General features: G+C 39.3%; 1 protein-coding gene across 4 annotated transcripts in view; it reads right to left on the reverse strand.

Annotated features, from left to right (window-relative positions):
• Nucleotides 1–4658: 4658 nt before the first annotated feature.
• Nucleotides 4659–22360, reverse strand: part of cadpsa (Ca2+-dependent activator protein for secretion a) — a 335946-nt gene continuing 318244 nt past the window's right edge. For all 4 annotated transcript variants that reach the window (XM_070958180.1, XM_070958178.1, XM_070958172.1 and 1 more), the window contains 2 exons: nt 10230–10334; nt 4659–7965 (listed from right to left, as the gene is read on the reverse strand). In XM_070958180.1, coding sequence (XP_070814281.1) covers nt 7792–7965; nt 10230–10334 — 279 coding nt within the window. In that variant the 3' untranslated portion in view covers nt 4659–7791. The remainder of the gene's footprint in view (nt 7966–10229; nt 10335–22360) is intronic.

Here is a 22360-nt window from a genome sequence, read left to right on the forward strand (position 1 = left end):
AAAGATCAAGTGTTTCAGCATGAAAGCATTTGTTTTTAATGTGTGACACCGTCCTGTATCATAACTACATCTCTGACGTTTAACAAACCAAACCGTGTGAAAATCGGGTAAAAATTAGAGGAGTTATGATAATTATAGTAGCTGGGCATACACCTTCCTCCGTAGAAATAAATGCACTGGGGATGCATGGGAGACCTATCCCAGGTGGCGGCCGCGCTGAACGTCAGCTCCAATAGGAAACGTCAGTCAATGAGGCGTCTACGTATATTATGTATTTGGGCGAATACGGCTGCGCTCCAAAGAGTGAGCGCGGCTAAGGTGGTTAAATAAGTTTGTGGTATTACCGGTCTTGGTGGGGACGACAGTCTTGCATAAGTTACAGACCACATTGGTCTGACTATGGTCCGACTTATAAAATCCAAAAAACTCCACAATGGCGAGCTGAGTTTACCTGTTTTATCGACAATTTCTTAGTTCGCTGCAGCGCTTTCTATTTCTCATCTCACTCCTCGCGGAGCATCAAACACGTGACAACGAGATGGCGCAACCGAACTTGATACTGTTACATGATTGGCGTGTTAGCGTGTCTCTCTCACTGATCAGCGATTACTCCCTACGTTCGGTTACGTGAGAGCGAGTGCCTTTGTTCATGCAACCAAACTCGCTTCGCAACCTCAGGTTTCTTCCGACGAAGGAAAAAAAATTATCGAATGTTTTTTCGAACGCATTTTTTATTGATATTGATGACGTGTCTATCGCGAGACATATCGCTATCGTTTTATCACCCAGCCCTACCTGGCAGTAATTAACTTGGTGACTCCAGTGACTGTGGGAAGGTCTGCCTCGCTTCATTATTCATTACTGAGCTGGGAGTGAATGTGAGACTATTACATGCAAGTGCCCTAGTTGCATTGTTTCTCTGTGATGGTGTGTGGGTGCTGCAGTAAGCAGAAGGTTTGCAGTGAAAATGCCATTGTTCGCTGTGTTACTGAATAGAAGAAGGTAACAGAGCCATTTTTTTCAACTTGTTCACCACTCTTAAAAATTTCTACCAGCATGAGGAACCAGTAGAACACAGCAGCAGCCCATGCTGGCCAATAAGAGTTCTTGCAGTTCCCACATGGTATCTCCATTACCGCCTGAGGTGCTTGTCAGCTACAGAATAGTGTATGCTGTAGCTTCAGAGCACATGCACGTCACTGTCCTCAGTACAGAGTCACCCCTGCTGTTGATAAAATATTAAAATATAGGGAAAAAATGGAAGTCAATCTTTCTTGGAGGCCATGGTGATGTCTTCAGTTTGCTTGTTTTGTCCGACTAATAGTTAAAAACCTTCAGATATTCAATTTGTTGTCATATATGACAAAGAAAACAAATCGGTTTGATCAGTCTGAAATGTACTTCACAATGTGCAAAGATGTAGGATAATGTATCGCAGTTCAAATGATGAAATGTTTACAGAAACTCTGAACTTTAAAAAATGTATGTCTGATCAGCAGAGCCTCGACTAAAGGGTATTGTGAAATCAAAATACTTAAATAAACACCTGAATTGTGCAAGACAAAACAAATAAAAATAATCCAAAATGATTTGTTTTCTGTTTCATTCCATTGTCTTGAAAATTAGACTTTTAAAAAATAAATAAATAAATTATAGTGTCTCACCACTTCACCACAATTGAAGTTACAGCTGTAGAAAAAGACCATCGGAAGGGGAAAAGTATCTGGTAAAAAAAAAAAAAAAGAAAGAAAAGAAAAGAAAAGAAAAAAAGAGGTGTGTACAATCAAATGTGCCTGCAGGGGGAGGATTAACTCCTGACATCCATCTAATAATAACAGTGGCCTCAGCAGTCCCAGTTTAAGACTGTGATACTGTTGATCCCAATATGGACTTTAACGGTATACAACCATGAAACAGGACAAACAGTCCTGTGCAGTGTTCATCCCTGAGGTACTGTAAAACAATCTACCCTCATGTCTTGCCTGAACAGCGAGTGAGATTGCTTTAAACTGTAAGCTACTCTTTTCATGGAAAAGATCTAAAATTAATCAGTGGGCTTGTTGTCCCCTCTTAAGGCCACGATAAGAAGGTTTTGGTGCATGGGGATGGAAACATAAGAAGCTTTGGGGGCAGCTTTTATTAAAAGGATCTGACATCTACCTGCCCTCTCAAATGGCAGGCAATTTTGACACTTCTGGCATGCAAAGCAGCCGTACTAAAATAAACACTTCTCCTGGGCTGTAGGCCTATTCTGTTTTGATGCCGTTTACCTTAAAGAACACTGTGAAAATCATTGTAAATAAAATGCCTCTTCACAACAAATCACAGACCAATTTATTTGGCAACTTGAATGTCTACACATGGGCTGATTTCTCCCTTCATCTTTTCATTTTCCTGTTGTCATTATCCACACGTATCATGTCAGAGACGGCTTGATGGACTCAATGTGTCGGAACGGCTTGTTCTCACATCCTTATCACTGCAGGACTCCCCACAGTACAGCAGCAGCCTGTCAGTGCTAAGACTCTGGGTCAGTTCTCATTGTGATGGTCAGTTGGAGATTCTTTTTATTTTGATACAGTTATCGTTTCCCATTTCCCCACTTGATTGGAGCTTAAAAGCCAAAGCAGCTCAGATCGTGCCGGCATAAATCTTCAGCCCCATTAATCCGTTGCGGTGTCGTGTCTCGCAGAGACTGCCCAATCATGTCTGGATATTCCTGAGGAAATTAAATGAATGATATTCTGAGGCAGCTCACTGACACTACAGATTGGATGTTGAAATAGGTGGGCTGTTTTGTGTGTTTTCTCTTGATTACTGGGTATATGATACTTGATGTTGAATGAAAGTTCATCAGGATGTCGACTGAATAATAAACAAAGAAATGTGGGGGAGTTTCATTTTACATATTTCCATTACCCATAAAGTACAAACTTATTAAAAATGTCTCAAATGTAGATGGACTTACTTGAACGATGTCTCATATAGAAGAAAGTAATTGCTATGTTAATCTTGAATTATGGTGTGTGAAAGGCCTGTCCCACATTAACATCATTTTACATGACATTTTAAACCCTTGACCTCAATATGTCATTGAAATTCATTCTAGCATGTTGTTACACCTTCCTTATAAATCTCCAGCTTGTAATATCTTGACTTTAAAGGTCTTATGAAATGATAAATGCTGTTTGTGTTATAACATGGTGTTCCAACCCATTTGGCATTTTGTATTAGTTGTGCTGTTACAGTAAAATATCATCATCCTCCATAAAATAGCACCAGCTCCATCTCACTCCAAAGTGGCAACATCCCTCAGTTGATGCATGTATCCGTTAGACTTTAAAACACAAACAGGTCTTAATGAAATGCTCGTCTTTTCCAATGTTAAAGCATGATTTGAAAATTCTGGTTAATTCTCTTGTTATGTGTCTCTGAGTCAAATGTGATGAGAGGATTAATATCAGTTGCAACTCTGTACATCCATTTCAGTGAAGTCTAGAATGATTTTGGCTAAAGCTCAGACAGAGATGGACCTGATAGAGAAGTCCCCAGCCAGTCCTGAAGATAAGCATCAGGGCTGATTTTTGTCAAATTCAGCCTGCTGGTGTTGTAGCACTGGTCTGCAATGTAAGCAACTCACTACAGGCTGTGTGTGTGAAAATTTAGACACTGTGATTGTTAAAAAACGATCCTGCCTCAACGATGCAGTTTCAGACACAGACACTGGCAGAATGCGATTTGTTTGAATGTGAAACAGCAGGTCACTAATCAATATTAAATCCAAATCTGATCTGTCATCAGGTGTCACATGCATATTTCCTCAAATTCTCAGTGTTCCTCTAAGTTTTGAGCAACCCTTGTTTGATCTGGAAAAGCAAAACTCTAAAGGCACTATCGTTGGATCGTAAGTGCTAATGTTAAATAAATAATACAACGGTGTTGATTTGTGTGCTGGATAAGCGTATCTGGAATGACTCATGCCATTGCAAAAAGTCAAAACATTTTAGGCAACAACTACATATGTCTGGATAATACATGTAAATCCACCATTAGTATCATTCAAGGAGAAAATGAATTTCACTTGTAGTTTAATTCACCTCATTTCCCCCAAAATCTTGTTTTTCTCTGTTCCTCTAAGAAGGATTTGTCTCCCCCTTCTATAACATAATTAAAAGATATCCTCTCTTCTTTTAATTTGAGACTATATTATATCTAATCCTCCAGTTTTAGCTTCCGTCTTGGGCTCTTGATTTGATTTTGGTCATTGCTGATTTGATCTCTGGCAATTCTTTCAATCTCCTTCTCGACGGTAATATCAACTCTCAAGATGAATGATGGTTTAATCCACAGCATTAATCTCAGACTGTCTTTCTTAAGAAAATGCAGTTGTGTGTGTGTGTGTGGGGGGGATTAAGAAATATGTATTTTTTGCAGTCTGCTGACACAACATCCCTGTTGACTCTGAGTGGTTATCTCTTTGTCCAAATAGTACTAGTCAAAGTAACTGGCACTAGACTTCAACTAAATGCATAAACCTTTCTATAGCAAATGCAAAGATTTTAGACTTGTTTAAGGAACAAATCACAAAGAAAACCTCTCCTTAATTCACATTCAAGCAGTCAATTCACGGCAACAAAAATGAATGAAGTGTCAAGGTCTTTTCACATTTGCCATTCATCTTTATTTAAATGTTCTTGGCTTTGGTGGGTTCTTCTACAAGGCAGAAGCATGATGAACCCACCGGTAAGATCACACATGGAGCAAAAACACTTAGAGGAGTGAATAATGGGGACATGCAGTACTTGCACACAGGGCGAAACACAAGCCTAAAAGTACAGTATAGAAAACAGCTGGCACAGGAAAGTACAGGCAGACTTCACTTCCCATCATCTATTAGAACACTGTGGATTCGCCCTGTCATATATCCTGGAATGAAGTACAGAGCACATACAAGAACATCATAGATGACAAATGAACTTTATTATTTGAATGATATTTTACTAAAATACAACATTTGCTTTAAAATTGAAAATGAAAGTTGAAAACAGGTTAATCAGTGTGATAAAACAAAACTTAATGTGTATTGCCTTGCTAACCAACAGTATCTGTTAACCAAAATAAAGAAAGGATAATGTCAGAGGTGTTAGGTTGATGTAGAAATCAAAGTACCAATGTTTGAAGAAGTGAGGGGAAATTCCAAATTTCAATAGCGATACAACTTGCATTGTCACCGGCAGATTTCTAAGTAGGCAGCTTGACACGATTCTTGAAGTAGTAACACAGTATCACTTTCTTTGTACAGGATAAATGCAGCTCTCTCACTTTATAATAGAAGAAGCTGTGGTAGAGCACAATGTTGCCATAAGTGACTATACCTTTAGATGGTACTGTAAAAGAGACAGACCTCACATATTGTTTGATTCAAACTCCGCTCTTACAATTTCACTGCATAAAACATAAACACTATCCCCCATAAATATTTTACACATTTTTTCCTTTTTGATAAAGTTGTGCCTTGTGCCTCAATATGGTTAAAGATTACGAAGATGAGCATTCATTTCATTTAGCTCCATTTAGCTCCTCCTGGTGCAAGTTTCAAACTGATTTCTGACTTCCATGTCACAATTAGGCAGATTAATCTGATGTTACTCACATATTGAGGTTAATTATGCTTATGTTTTGTTAAGTAAACAAGGTTTTGCCCTGCTAATGTCAGTCCTAGAGATGGCAATGTCAGCTGGTCAGTTGTCAATCCATCTGCTGTGGGTATTCCTGTGTGGCTCTCCAGAGGAGGATTTTTTTATTTTTATTTTGATTTAAATGTTTAGACAACTATTGGTAAGGTCATAACAACTGCTAAATTGTCAATATATTGTTTGTTCTGCCCAACAGTGCTGTCAGGGATGATTGATTGTTAGTGTTATTTATTCAAATACACTCGCACGTTCATTAGGTACACCAAGCTAAAACTAATGCAGCTTAATGCAACAGTCCTGCAATAAATGCTACCTTCATGAAGGAACTGCAGGTGAAGATTAGCTTTACGCTAACTCTGGTACAATACATCAAATGGTAACATTTGAGTTAATGTTTCAAAATTGTCCACGGTCCCTTCATATAAATCATTCATAAATGAAGAGAAGGTTCTAATGTTTTATTGCCACTGTTTTAAAGAGGGGCTGATTCAACTATATTTTATCATTTTGGAGTATGTGGTATCTGTGCTGCATTATGCTGACAGACATTTTTGTTAGTTTGTCCACCCAGTTATATAAATGAGGGTAGGCTGAAGAAAAAAACCTGTATAATGCAATATAGCTAACCAGCACCACAAGCTATATCTTTCAAAACAATCATACACTTGAAGCTGTGCTCCAAACATGCTAACTTTGATCTATTTAGACTGAAAACGACTGGCTCATTTGACACCAGCTAAGAGGGCAAACAATGGGTCGTTTCAAAAGGACAGAATGACTCCTTCTGATGAAAATGGTTGAAGGCTAAATGGTGTTGTCTTTTTAGTCAATATGCTACTAAAATCACAATTTGTTGATGCAGCCTTGGTTTTCATTTGCTGTGTGACAGTCGTTGCGATCATGAGAGAAAATCAGGCATATTTTGAAAAGCTGGCTGAGAAGAGATGAAAGCTGTTGCTGCCACATCATGGCACAGCACATCATTGTAAACATTTTCTCTAGATTTACGGTTGAGACGTGATGCAGACCCATTATTAAAAAAGTATTATGAGACCATTTTCACACCCTTTACAACACTGCAACATAAAGTAGCTGCATTCACTGCACATTTTTAGCACAACACAAAGAAATTCATAGCCTTGTTCATAAACACAGGATCAGAATGGTCACCCATATTGCTAGATAACATTCAAGAGTCATTTTAGAAATATCTCATGAATGTTTTAATCTTATCTCTGTTGTTTTAGACTGTACAGTCTGACCTTAAACCAACAAGAAACAATCAATTCTGATGCCATTTAGATCAATCACAAGATGACTTCAACAGTGAAAAGATGATCATGCATAAGTTGACAGGCTGAAAGAAAGCATTATGTCACTGGGAACCACAGTATAGTGGCCTGGATCACTGGAGTGTTTCAGAAGTTCTTTTCCTGCACAACTGCCTGAAGTAAAGAGAGTGCTCCACACATTGTGTACTTTACAAAAAGTGAAAGAGACATCTTCCTGACAAACAAGACAAAAGTTCTCATGTAAAGACTGTAGACATTTAAGGCTGCACAACATGAAGATACAACATAATATTTTTCATGCCTTCAAAATATGTTAGATGCAATTTTCTGCCTTTCTTTATAATAGGGAGTGTTTGCGGTCATAACTGTGCTTGTCTCACAGTCATTTGTGCTTTGGCCTCTTTTGGATATTCTGGACACTCATTTGACACACAGTCCAAGAGAAATCAGTCAGTGTTTGATTGATTTAAGGATAGTAGTTTAAATCTACTATCCTACAGTACTTGGCTATTATGAAGTTTTCGTTTTGAGGAATTAAAGCTCATTGAAACTACACAGGGAATTTCAAAACTTGACATGACTTGCATCATGCAAATGTGACACAAAAAACATTCTTCTTGTATTAATTCAGACAGAAATGTGGAATTATTAAAGGAATGAAAAACAAAGCAAAGTGGAGGGAACAAGTTGGATCATTGGCCTATCTGTTCTGACCTCATGGAAAGGCTGCATGGGTTCTCAGGCAGTATAATGCTCACCCTCGAAAAACCTGTGACATTCTTGGAGTTTTCAGGCCCTTTGATCTAGTTATCATTGTCCTCTTCATCACTGTCCTTCATGGAAATGCCTTGCATCCCTCCTTCCCTCACTGACGCAGTGGCTTCTTCCAAGGTCAGCCGGTTTCTCACAGTTTCATACATCTTGCTGTTTAATGTGGAGTCCAGCACCCCTTGAAGGCGGAAGTCGCGGTACTTTTTCTATTACAGATAAGTAACAGAATCAAGAAAAAGTTGGAAAGGTATTCTAGAAATTATTTTACAGGTCTTGTTCTTATGTTAATGCCTTTATTCAAAAGGCACTCCTACATTTTGGGAAATATGCATGCTACTCTTTATTTCACTGGTTGGTTTATATGTACAATGTCAAATTTGGACACCTTATCCAGAAGATAGTGCAGTAATTAGTGTTCAACAACAACATGCTGCAGTCATGTCATATCAAACAAATCTCAGCAGGTGAATGAGAAAACTCATGCTAACCTTCTGCTTATAATTACAACTTGGATACCAGTCAATTTTGTATTGTTTGATATCCCCCACTTGATAGAAAAGACAAACAAAAGCATCAACTGATGCCAATGTGGCTGCAAAGCTACCATTTTCAGAAGCTCAGTGTAAATAAAGTCCAGTAATATGTTAAAAACATCAGTGCTAATTAATAAGGAGCTGTTTAGCCTACACAGTCTGTCTTGTCTCTCAACTGAGTGTAAATCTCACAAACACAGTGTCTCATTTTAAGGAATACCTCCTTGAAAGGACGTGGCCTGTGAATGTGTGGCTGAGCACCGCCTACTCAGACACGTCACACAACATCATTATGAGCTCCTGCCCCTGACTTCAGACACATACACTCACAATTTTGAATAGTAAAAGCAGTGAAGAATATGGTGGGTATGTTGCTCAGAATGAGATGGTATTTTTTGGCTGGTTTCAGAATGGGACAGGCTCATTGACTCATTATGACATAGCCATTGATCCATTATACATTATACATTATACATTATACATACCTTACAACTTCAAAAGATTCAATTTTGGGTCAGATGGATCCTTCTAGACATTTTGCCTCGAAGGCGTTTGGTTGTCACCTTTTTGATACCATGCTACACGTTTTATACTTGGCAGCAGTCTTTAGGGAGATTAGGAGTTGATAAATGAAGGACTGTGAATCAAGTCTGTGACAGTGATTTGAGGTAACCCGTCATGATTCCAACGCTGTCATCGTCATGTTATAATATTATCATGTCACTTTGCGTCACTAACTGGATCACATCCGGCTAGGATAAACTCGGTCATATTTCCCATTCCTTTGTGTGTATGGCTGAAATTACTTGAATGAGGAAAACATTTCCTTTTTATTCTACAGCTTTCATTTAGGTGTCATCTCTCCCTTTACTTTCAGTAATAATACTGTAGACAGCTGTTAAAGTGGGCAGCACAGTGGATCAGTGGTTAGCAGTATCCAATTGTTGCAAGAAGGTTGTGGGTTTGAAAAATTAATGACTGAATGATTTCAGCCATGGACATGGGCATAAAATTCAATCCATGCTAGTCAGACAATCCATTGACCTGAACCAGTGGTTTTTGTGAGATGGGCATGCAGTGAGGGATCATGTCCTACTTTTAGTTCAGGACATCTTCATGAAGAAGTGATACAACATAAGGATAAAAACTTGCTCTCAGCCTCTCAGTGCCTCAGTATATTACATTATATGGGATTATTATTACTGATTCATTAGCACATGCCCAGTATTTTAAGGTTGGCTGGCATTATGTAATCTAATCTACATAGATCAATACATTACATTTCATATGTTTATATATGATTATATGAATCTATTTATATTTTAGATCTTATGTTGTTGATGTAAAATAGTAAATAGTATCTGTAGTAGAATGGAAATACCACATAATCAAAAGCAAAAAGGACATTTCCATGTGAAACATTTGAAAAATACACATTTTTCCTCTTTCCTGAGAAAAGTTGATGTAGTGATAAAAGGAAAATAAATAAATATTGGTTCAAATAAGCAAATGCAGTATTTAATAATGACATTACAAAACTTGCTTCCACCTCCCCATCTTATTTGTATTATCCTCATCTTATTTGTTTTATTTCCTGTAGCATACAATGTCATGGGAGATATGACATCAGTGTCGCTGACACTCACTAGCCTCCACTCTACTAGAAAGGCCAAATAAAAAAGTGTAACAAGTGAAACTGATTAAAAAAAAAAAAAGAAAAAAAGAAACAAAACACTGTGTGTTAGTAGAGGATGCAAATACATTTTTAATAATAAACATCAAATTTTGTGGGAGGCAGAATTGAAATGTTATATTGGAAGGGTACAAATTAAAAGTCACTTAATTCCTTATTTCGTTGAATAATCATATGACAAAACTTCATGGAAGCATTTTGTTTCATTTTAAGATTTTAGAGTATGAAAGGCAGCCATTCTCACCTTGACAATCCTGATAAGAATCTTCAGCTGATAAACATGGAGCTGCAGGTCCATACGATCAGTCAGCCATGTTCCTACAAGGTTCATTGTGCTAGTGTACCATTGCTGTAACAGACAAACACACAGTACAAAACATCATCTTGTACTCCATGAACTTAATGTAGTCATTTAGTCAGCATTTTAATATTCAAAACAACGAACCTATACCCTAGAAATGAGTATCTGTAATGCATTGTCTTTGCTCATGGTGTATTTGGCAGATAAAGCAGATGATGTCATCCTGGCAGTGTATCATCATGACAGAGTTTCCTTGTCGATTACTGAGAGAGATGCCGAAGGGATGAGCTGACAAACAAACCCTCAGCAGAAAGATGTCTCTAATCTGAAGATGTTCATGTCACGTTGGTTGCATTGCCTCATTGAACATTAGAAAATATCACATATCACAGAGCAAGCACTCCTCTAGAGAAAGGGGTTGTTCTGGTACAGTTTAGCAATGCCCACACAGTCTTCCATGGGATGCAAGCTTAGGAAACACTTCCTCTTCTTGTCATGTGGAGCCCCATCACATATTCCCACAGGCTTAGGATCTATTTAAGTCTGAAGTATGGACCCCGGGAAGATCCAGCAGCCAATGAGGTGTCAATTACTGGGGATCCTAATAAAGAGTATGGCTCATGATGTTCTTGGCACACAGCAACATTTTTTTTGCCATGGGCACTTGTCAAAGTCCACGATACAAATCTTTTAGGTGTCAGTTTAGCAGCATGTTCCAAGCTGAATTGTCTTTGACTGTAGAGTCTCTCTCTCTCTGGTGATGAACATATCTCTTCCATGTTTTTATGACAGAAAAGTGAGGAATTCCAGGAAAAGAAGGCTTCAGTATAAATCCAGGACTTCCTTGTTATTTACATTATTATTGGTATTTCACAGACTTTATTTGTTACAGTTAGGGTTATGGTTGTGAGAGTTTATTTGTATTGTGTTGAAAATTTGGTAAAACAGCAAGAGGAGACAGGCAGGTGAAATGTTGAAATGAAACAACTGGAAAAGTTAGCTGGTTTCCAGAAATGCTTGTCATATCAGATACCTTGCTTGAGATCTTATGTTTTGTTGAAAACAACTTACCATTACAGCAGTAGGTGAAGTGATAAATTCTATTACATGACCTGGTTATTAAGCACTTCATCTTCAAATACCCCTTAGAATTCTTGATGACATCTAGCACTTCTTCCTATGACGGTTGAATGTAGTTATTATCAAGTCACTTTGAACAAAGACTTCTATCAAATGGGCATCATATAATGTCATGTCATGTAGTCCAGTGCACTGGACACTCAGCATTTTACTGGTCGCATAGTCTGGTCGCAAAGTAACTAGGCTGAAAATTCAAATTCAATATTTAGCATTCCAAACATTGATTTTAAAGGGCTGTGACAGTGGTAGGGATGGGTGCCTATGTGTCTTATTGACATCTTTTTTCTGTATTTTTTTTTCTTTTAAAACAAAAGAAGCCAACACTTTCAAATGTTAGATGTCTGTACACAAGCAGCAGCGCAAAAATAAATGAAGGAAAATTGGTTCAATAATTAGTACAATCAGTAAATATCTCATTAAAAAAAATAAGAATCCAAGACTATGAATTTGACCTATCATTTAACGCCTGCTCTTCTAAAGATATTTCATTACAGAACAATATGAAGCTACAGTTAGCTAACATTAATCTCGTATCTGACCATGGAAGACTTGTTGCGGTGGTATGAAGTTTAATGTATTTCGTTATTTGTCAAATAAATTCTAACCTTGGAAAGTGCCCATTTTGTAATTAAAAAGCTACACAGGTTCATTTTGTATCAACTTATACATGATTAGTTACTATCCAAGAATAAGACTAGACAAGCCAGAGAACATGACAATGAGTTTCAGTACCTGCCAGTTTTTGCCTTGAGAATTGATAGACACAGTTCAGTCAGTGCTCATAGAGTACTGAAACAGAATAGCCAGCCATTGTCCTGTTACCATTTACACAGGTGATATAAGCTTCAACCTTGAAATTCCTCCACTGCTCTATTTAGACAAGCCTTCTGTAAACAGTGACCTCTGTGAGGCACAGTGAGCTCAGAGCACGGCAGCCATGCAGAAACAGAGCCGAGAGGCTGCAGATGTTTCTCTGTGGGCCCTGGCTGTTGCCAGTCTAATTGATGGATAATGATGAGTGCGGGCTGATACTAATAGAAGCCGACTGACTTTCAACAGTCAGGGTCACAGTGGAAGAGGAAGGGGGTAGCAGTGTGTGTATGTGTGCTTAGGAGAAATGAGATGCCAGGGGGTATTTTCTAAGTTGTAGCACATAGACTTTATTCTTTAATGTAAACAGCTTTTTTTTATATAATAATTGAAAATTAGCTCTATTGTCCATCGAATTGTGACAAAGCACACATTCAAAAGCATATTCTGTTGAAAAATGTTATTGCAAAATATTAGCTGAACAGCTTTTTCAGCCACAATAATAGTGTCTATTTAGAATAGTGATTGTTGTTATTGTTGATGTATGGAAATATTCAAGAAACAAAGACATAGACAAATAATCTATTTTAAACTCTGTGCTTCATCACTGGTGCTGAATCAAATTTTCATCTTAAAAATACTCTTTTAATTGAATTCCACCAACCCATCCATCTATTCATCCATCCAGCCAGCAGGTGACAATGCAAAAGATTTGTGTACAAATTGTACACAACTTTGTGTTTCATTTTTGTATTAGTCATTAAGCCCTAGTAGCAATGATGATGTGTCTTAACAAACGAAAAAAAATTATAGTGTGCGCTCATCTAGGTTGGGCAAAAAGATAGTGAGTTTGACTAACTGTCAGGGTACTAATACCTGTTCCTATCATTCTTCTTGGCTGTTGCTATCACAGCGACCTCAGCCTATGATGAATGCTCTGATAATTCACTCAATAAGATTTGCACTAGTTAGGTTTAAGAAATGATGAAAAACTCATGCTATAGCCTAGCACTCAATCTCATAACATCATAAAACAGCTTTTATCTAGATTATGAGCTTTTCAGTGCTCTTGTGGATTACATTTTTGACACCTTACTTAGTCTGCCTGCACTAATAATAAATCATCACATGGCAACAAAATTACTTGGAGTTTTGAATTGCCAGACCAAAACCATAAGACCAAAAGCTGCTCAGTGTGACACCAAAATCACCTTTATTGGTTTGAAACCTGTTGGGGCCCTAAGAAGAGGAGAGAGCAGGTCTACATGTAGGTCAAGATTAATCATTGGAACTTGGGTGAAAGAGAAGATGGCTGTGCCGAGGCAGTGCTGGGGTGAATAAGTGAGGCGACCTGGTGCCAGCAGCTTTCTATCTGTCGCTGTGTGCCTGTGAAGGCTTCGGCGTGGCAGCAGGCCTGTGATCTCGCCCCGAGCACAACCCCCTGCCGAGAGGCCAGGCCTGGAGTGACTGATCCACTGACTGGCTGCTCTCCCTCTTTCCATCTTCCACTCCTCATTCACTTCTCCCTTTTCTTTAGACGTTGCACCGTGCCACACAGCTCCCATCTGCAGCCATTTTTGCAGCAGCCATTTTGTGTTCAATTCTGATTTACTCTTTGTTTTATATAAAAAGAGGCTTGACAGTTATGTCACAGGTCTTCTTGCTGCCATGACTGGCATTTTGGAGGGCTGTCGGGGACATCTTGTGTCTCACATAATGCGTGTGATTTTCATCAACTTTAAGATATTTTCAATGCCACTTTGAAAGGAACACCAGTTTCATTAAAAAAAACAGAAGTGACTGTTGATCAATCAGAAGATATCTGCATGCCAAGTTTAAATTCACATCAAGAGAACAGGACACAAAAACTGCTCAAACTGTACCGAAGACAGAAAACATGTTCAAGATACTTTTCCTTCTTCCATTCTAAGGGCAGACGGTGTCTCATGCTGTATAGCTGCCAAAGCCATTTGCAATTTGTGATTCGTGCTTTTGACTTTTAGCAAAAAGGGGCAGCACTATCAGCTGGGACAGGCCAGATCACACCACTGCAACGTTTCTCTTTTAGGATACTGTCACAATTAACTTGTCTCCAACAAGTCTTCCAAACTAAGCAAAATGGAATGTTGGACATTGCTTTTCATAACAACCCATATCAGTTTTTTCTTCATTTTATGAGATTACTGTTTGAAATTACAATTGATATACAGTTTAAAACACCTTCCATTCAATGGAAAACTACATGAATTCTGTCGCAAGACAACATTCTCTGATGTAATCAGGGGTGATAATCCAATCCATGAATACAAGGCTAACACCTTTGTCCTTGTGGAGAACATTATTTTCAAGTTGTCTTGGAAAGAGTCATCTTCTTAGGAAAGTAATCATAGAGATGATTCCATGCAGATGGGATATGTACTTGACATTTCATGGACAAGCAGATACACAGCTGTTCATTTCCCCAGCTGTTTCATCAGGCCCTGTGCTGTAGACTCCAACTTATGTGATGCATCTTTCAGCTATTAGCACCATAGTTGCTGAATTCATCCAAAATTGATCCAGAAATTAAAAGTGAAAGCCAGGATGTGAACATTGTGAACGTAAAAGTAACATTATAGACTCTACAAAAGTAGCAGTTTCATATCAGTCCATTTTTGTCCATTCTGCAATGCACAGTCTCCACAGACTTTGTTGATCGCCACTGCTCATATGAGGAATAGGATGCACAGCTTCCTGCCAGACTAAATTCAGCATCCAACACACTTCACCAATCAGGTGGTTGGGGATGGGACTGGGTGACAATGACTATGGGCAGACTGTCGGCAGCCTGAGAGGAAAAAAAATTCTGGAGGAATGCCAATTTGGGAATTGGGGGGCAACTTCTGCTTTGCATGAAACCTTTGATCATGAATGCACAGCAACAGTTTAAGGTGGCTTTGGTGACTGAATGTGCTCATATCCTCACATGGATTCTAAAATGCAATACTTGTTGGGGTCATTTTCAGAAAGTTACAGAACTTATTGCTTTTCACTACATTTACCTGGAATAATCATTTTCTCTTCTTAAATATTAAATTTATTCTCAAATATTTCACAAAATTTAATTTGCCACCTTACCATCAGCTTTTCATGAGATATTGTATGATTTTCCTTTATTTACCACCATCTGTACTTAACATTTTTTGGGGTTCTGCGCCTTTTACCAAGTTTTTATTGTGATCTGCTATCAGACCAAACAGAAAGGCTGCTTGTTTCTTCTGTTCTGACATTATCCCTCTTGCCCTCCAAATGGTGTTTTCTTGACACCATTTTTTGGAACATTTTTTTCACCTTCTATGACACATAACTATCTGAACTCTTCAAACCAACTCTTGAAAATAGCCATATATAAAAGCTACAGTTTCACTTTAAACACCTAGACAAGGCGCCAGTCCTTCAGGGTAGGATTAAGATGTGGCATCCACATGTTGATAAACTTGAAAGCTGCTTTGACGCTTGTTGAGCTTGTCAAATGTACAGGGATGGCCCCTCTTGCTTTGTTCCTCTTGGCTGGAACTAACAAAAGAAAATCATCAGAACAGACAAATTCACCCTAGCTCTCTTTTTTAGACTGCAAGGGGATCAGCAGGGGGCTAGCACTTGCTGACAGCCAAAACAAGCGTAATATGGCTCTGAATACATAATGCCATAACCCGACAGGGATCAAATCTGTGACATTCTAACGAGTTCCATCTGAAGGAAGGCTTTCCATTCCTTCAACTGGGTTATCTGTGTGTGTGCATTTGTGTTTTGTCACCTCATGACATGCTGATGAACTCCTACCTATACACAGGCGACATGCACGCCCAGCACAACACAATACACACACTCCCACATAGACACATACATCTGCTGGTCCATCCCCCTTGAAGCGAGAGAAGGGAGACGGTACGACCTCCTGCCCCCATCTGACACCAATACACCCATCCGCTGAAAACCCCCACCCACCACCACACATATACACACACACAAACCTCGCCTTGAATCCAGCATTCACACCCAAGTCTTCACATGGCGCTTGGTGGGGGGGCCTGCCACCAGCAGGATTTGATGCAAAAAATGGCACACCTCTCCCTCCCTCCTTCCTCATCCACCTACTCACCTCTTTCATGTCCCTTTTGCATTTACCTGCTGTGAAGTGTAATGAGATGCAACTGGCCATTTTAGATTTGAAGGGTTTACATTTGAAACAACACATAAAGCTGTTGGCTTCAAGTTTCACCGGAGCTGCAATGTGCCTTTGTCAGCAAACTACTTTCCCTTCACTCTGAAAGCACTGTAAAGAATGAGCAGAAACGTGCATCAGGATAGATACATGTATGTACTTTCTTTTAAACTGGACTGATGATGTGACATGGGTGTGAGCACAATAAAGTCCTACATGCACACTTTGTACAAATGCCCATGTTTGGGACAGTTCAAGGTACTCAGGAGCCACAGGAACTCAAGTGAGAACTAAATCTGAAAGTCCGTTTCACCCATTCCTGTTAGTGTTTTCCACTGCAACAAAACAGTTTGGTAATGGATAAAAAAAATGAGAGCCCGTGTTTGAGGTTTCTCCTCAGAAGGAAACAATTATTCACGTGTTCCTTGTTTTCAATATGGTGCAACAATGCTTTGACTTTCTTTGTATGTGATGGTTATTTATGTCTGCTTTAGAACATTACCTATTTTCTGTGAGCTGCAAACCAGTTTGTTTTTGTTCACTGTGCTTTGACACATCAAAATGGAGTCACAGAAGAAAGCAAATGATAGATAGACTGAAGACAAAGTCCAGGCCTTCATCGCCATCATTGTGTGAAATGTGAAATGATGTGTATGTGATGTTTTCATAATTTGACATACTAATTTTCCTAATCTTTGCAAGTTTTTAGACTGCCATAGAAACACAGACAACAAAATATAGTTCCTGGGACAAAGACCCCATTTATACCTGGTATTAAAATGTGATCTGTATCCAGACTCTGATCTAGATAAGGAAAAATGCATATTATTGTAAGGTGTTAATGCATTCTGATCCGAATCTGCTTTACTGGACCACATCTAAAAGGACTCTGGCTCACATTGTGTTCAGATCTCAGGTAGTTGTAAAAGCAATCAGTACAATATGCTGCATATGTACACAACATTACATTGACACAAATACTGTATTTGTTTTTGGTAACATAAAATGACATTTTATGTAGCTGTTCAAATTTAGAGAGCAAGCAAGCAAGGAAGCTGAAGGAGACACACATCTTATTTCTGATTACATGTCTATGCTATGCCATGAAGGCAGCAATAGATGTGATGTTCAAAAGAACTGCATGGAAAATGAGAGCTATACAGGTGGACTTGACTTGACTTGAAAAGAGGAATGTACAGAAAGAACAGTGTTTAACAAAGTTTCTAAAGTTTTTCCTCACCCAACAACTCACAAAACTCAATTCTATTTTAAGGTCTCGGTACTGACACGTTTGTGGACGCACATCTAAAGGTGGCTCATTGAAGCATTACAAACTAATTTGTTTGACAATATGCAGGTCAGGTTAATACTGCAAAAATATGGCATTCATTCAGGAATCAACTGATTTTTAATCCCAATAAATGACAAAAGGAAGTGGAGTACCTTGAAATAAATTCCTGGGCAGTGGGTGGATGTAACTAATTAAAGGAAGAACAGCCACCCCTAAGGGGTATGCTGAGGTCAAAAACTGCCCTGCAACAGTTACAAGGAAATAGACAGAAACCAGAGATTTAGTGTGCAGAGAGGGTAGAAGGGTTTGAGGAGGAGCATGGGAAATCTGCACAAGCAAGAGCTTATCTGAGTGCAATCACCAAGTTTTCAGCACGAGTAGATCAAATCTGAGTGAGCAAGGTATATATGAGTGTGAGAGCAGAGCTTTGAGGGGGAGCCTTAAAAATGTAAACTCTTGGGTACTTCTGCATGCTCTAAAGTTAAAAGACAATCACATCAAAGTGCATGTGAGTAAAAGGAGCAAATAAGACAAGAATATTTACACACACACACACACACACACACACACACACACACACACACACACACACACACACACACACACACACACACACAACACAACACACACATGCACGCACGCACGCACGCACACACACACACACACATGCAAGCATGCATGCACGCACACACACACACACACACACACAAACATGCAAGCATGCACGCACACACACACACACACACACACACACACAAAGAAAAAGCCAACTGATTTGTTAGGTCAGAGGCCCTCTTTTGTGGAGCCGCTCAGGAGCTTTTGTGCTGCTGAGAGCAAGGAATGTTGGAGCTGAGGAGGGGCCTCACCACAGGGGGTACACTGGGATTACAAGCAAGCAGGGACTCTGCCTCTTTCTGCCTCTGCTGCTACTCCTGTGTGTGCATGCATGGTGGAGTGTGTATGCTTCTGAATTTACAGTGAAAAACCGTACCTCATTAGTATTGACTAGATTTCGTCAGGAGGATATTGAAAAATACTAGTCTTGTTTATATGTTGTCTGATCAGATACTTAGTCATTTAAATTATAACTTTTGTTTTGTTGTGTATTTTCCTTGACTGTTGTTCACCTGTTTGTATAGAGGCAACATTAATCACTTGTGTTGTGAATTGTGTTTATTACGTTATAGATATATTATGATTTAAATTTATTAAAAATGTTGCTGTTTGTGTTTATACTTATCACTTATATGAGGGAAACAGTGCCTACAATGAAAAAGCATGGTGACATTTTGTTGCTCAACACTTAATGAGCTTATCTGATGTTAATTTAGGATGAAAATTATAATTAAAAAGGATTGTGGCTTTGGTTTGGGTAAAGGTTCAGGTTTGGTGTTTAGCTGAAAGGGTTAATATTACAGTTCAAGGTTAAATGAATCCAGCAGGTTTTCACATGTTCAGAAATCTAGAAGTGAAACCACGGGTTGATTCCCTGGTTGACCAAATCACCTTCCATGCTCAGAAGCAGTGGCTGATGAACTATCCTACGCGTATGCTAATGATATGCTCTGGATATGCAGTACTAATCCTTAACTTTACTATGAGTTGAGGAATCAGCCAAGATTCAGGTGATGCCCTCAATGATGAGGATAAATGCAAACACCTGTTTTTTCTCCTTAGATCCACTTAGAAAACATAGAAAAAAAAGGAACTTCGGAATTGCCTGAGAATTATCAGGTTGTGAAATTTCCTTCAGTATTAAAGTAATCCAGTCGTAGTTTTCCTCTGCATTCATGTGTACATTACAAACAGGAACCACAAATTCAGCATACTATTAAAGGTGCAAATTTGACATAATGTAAACAAACAGCCTTAAGAATTGGAATTCTCATTGGACTCCAATGAGAATAGCAGCACTCACCTATAGCTGACGTTACAACAGCACATTTACTTATACGAAGACTTTTTCTGTTGTCAATTTGACTCCCGTCAGATTAGCATTTTTGACTCATATGAAAGTCGAATTCATCACTGAGCTGACAAAAATGGGGGGAAAAACTCAGAGACCTCAACTCAGGACATTGCTCAGGATGGGATTAAAATTGAAGGAGGATGAGCCAGTTTGCTGAAAAACAGTAGATAATTGCAGCTGTATTTATTACTGGGGTGGGGCCCACCATCTGGAAAGAAGTGGGTGGATAATTAGTGTTTTGACAAACATGGCTGGTTTCTTTACTTGGCCTTGTGAGGGTAAAGCACTTTTCTGTTTCCTGACACCCTCTGTGACCACTCATTTAGTATTTCACTGAAATAATGTTAAACAGTGATTTGGCTGCTTTGCTACCTGCTACCCAAGGCTAAAACTAGCCCTTTTTACACAGAGAACACACAATACTGCTGTAAACAAGACCTGTCATTACAGCTACTTTGCTTTTTCATACTGAACCAAACAACACCAACATGACACTACACCAGTTTATATGTGGGAGGTGGCATATGCATATTTTTTGTACATACATATAATTTATACATTCAGCCACGAGTCTTGAAATTGACTGTGACTTGACAAAATCATTCTTGACTGCGGTCCTGCACAAAGTCAGTGGAGGTTTGTTCACCATTTTTGTTGTTGAAAGATATGTAAGACAAGAATCCATTGCCTCGTCACCTCCATGTATGACCGACTCCCACCAGAGAGCACTTCAATGCCTCAGTGAAGTGTCTGACCACAACTTTAAGATAAGTAAATGCAAAATGAAAAGTGAGGCTCATATCCTAAATGAAGCCATTATCTCCTTTGCAGGTCAATTGCTGGTAACTACAAACATAACTGATGGCTTTTGATTGGTATCTCCTTTTCCATGGTCCTCTAGCCATTTAGCTGACCACTTGGTGTGGATGTCTGAGCTTCTACTCTACGCACAAGAGATTAAAAGTCGGTATTGTCATTGCTACACTAAGGCCATGTGTGAGTGTTTCATAGAGAGACAAAGAGAGGAAGAGTGTGTGTGTGTGTGTGTGTGTGTGTGTGTGTGTGTGTGTGTGTGTGTGTGTGTGTGTGTGTGTGTGTGTGTGAGAGAGAGAGAGAGAGAGAGAGAGAGAGAGAGAGAGAGAGAGACCATGTCCTGCTGAGACCCAGCTGTGTCTGCAATTAGCAGGAGGCATGGAATGATGATTGCTGGTGCGGCAACACTAATGCCAAGTGACATGCTTCCTTGTGAAGGAGAAGGAAGGCCGCTGAGTGATATAAAGCAACACTACTTTTTCTTTCTTTCAAACACACATGCTTACACTGGAATACACACATAGCCCACTTATGCACACACACACACACACATATACGGAAACAAATACAGATAAGGTTGTTGTGGGTGGGGGAGCTTTAAATCTGACTGCAAGACATTATGCACTTTGAACAAAGGGCTTGTCTAATCCTACCTGCTCTGCTTTCCAGAGCACACCACTGGCCTATTCTCGTTCTACTCACTAGCTCAGCAGAGAGGGCCCATTGATGACAACACCCAATTACCATAGTAACTCACACAGTAGGTCGAGAGCCCCTCCCTCAACCCCAATCTCAGTACAAACACTATCAGGCCCCCATCCCTCCAAGGTCTATGCTCACCTTGTCACCCAACAGCAGGACTAAGCCTGACCCTCAGAAAACACAGGAGATTAATGAGGCTCCACATTTTGCAGTGGATGATGTCATATCGAGGCCAAGTCTAGATAATGTTGATAAGTTCATCTATGTCGCTCTGCTGGCCTGGGAATGCCTCAGGATCCCCCCGGAAGAGCTAGAGGAAGTGTCCGGGGAGAGGGAAGCTTGGACGTCCCTGCTCAGACTGCTGCCCCCGCGACCCGGCCCCGGATGAAGCGGGAGAAGATGGATGGATGGACGGATGGATGGAAGTGCATCATTCCTCCCTGACCTCCTATCCATACTAAGCTGGCATTTTGACCCCAAAAACCTTTTCACAACCATCAGTTCATGGTGGACACGTTTCAAAACCCAGGTTTTGTGTTGAAGCATGGATGCTAATGTCTAGGTGTCAATTTAAACAGACATGATTGGGTACTTCCACATAGTAGCAACATTAAGGAGCCAACTTTCTGTCACCTCCAGCTGAACGATCTTTCATTCTGTATACGAGTATAGGTCGACACACACTACAAGTGTAACTAACATGTCCTCTTTTTGCATGAGTGATAAAATAGTAAATGAAACTATTTTTAGACATGAAACCTTCAGCATTGCTGGCTTTAATATGCATTGAATCAACACCATAAATCCCCTAATACGTTTTATTATCAATAACATCATTTATTAGATAAATATACCATTCTTCTACCTACTTTATAGCCTTCAATCAGACAGTGCCCAAGCAGAGTTAAAATGACAAGCACCAGTTCGCAAATAGGAGTGATCATCCAAGGTCAAGTCACTTGTGTCATTTGTCATTTGTGCAGTTGTCTGACAACAGACAGAAAGATATCACTTTCAGCTCTAGAGCACAAATATTTTTTCAGTATGTTTGTACATGTATGCAATACAACACTAGCAATAAGCCTACACACAACTGCAGATGTACCCAGTTCATTCACTGGACTCACTTTATATTGGATTAAAAT

Source organism: Chaetodon trifascialis, chromosome 3 (assembly GCF_039877785.1).
Source record: "Chaetodon trifascialis isolate fChaTrf1 chromosome 3, fChaTrf1.hap1, whole genome shotgun sequence".
Classification (NCBI taxonomy): domain Eukaryota; kingdom Metazoa; phylum Chordata; class Actinopteri; order Chaetodontiformes; family Chaetodontidae; genus Chaetodon; species Chaetodon trifascialis.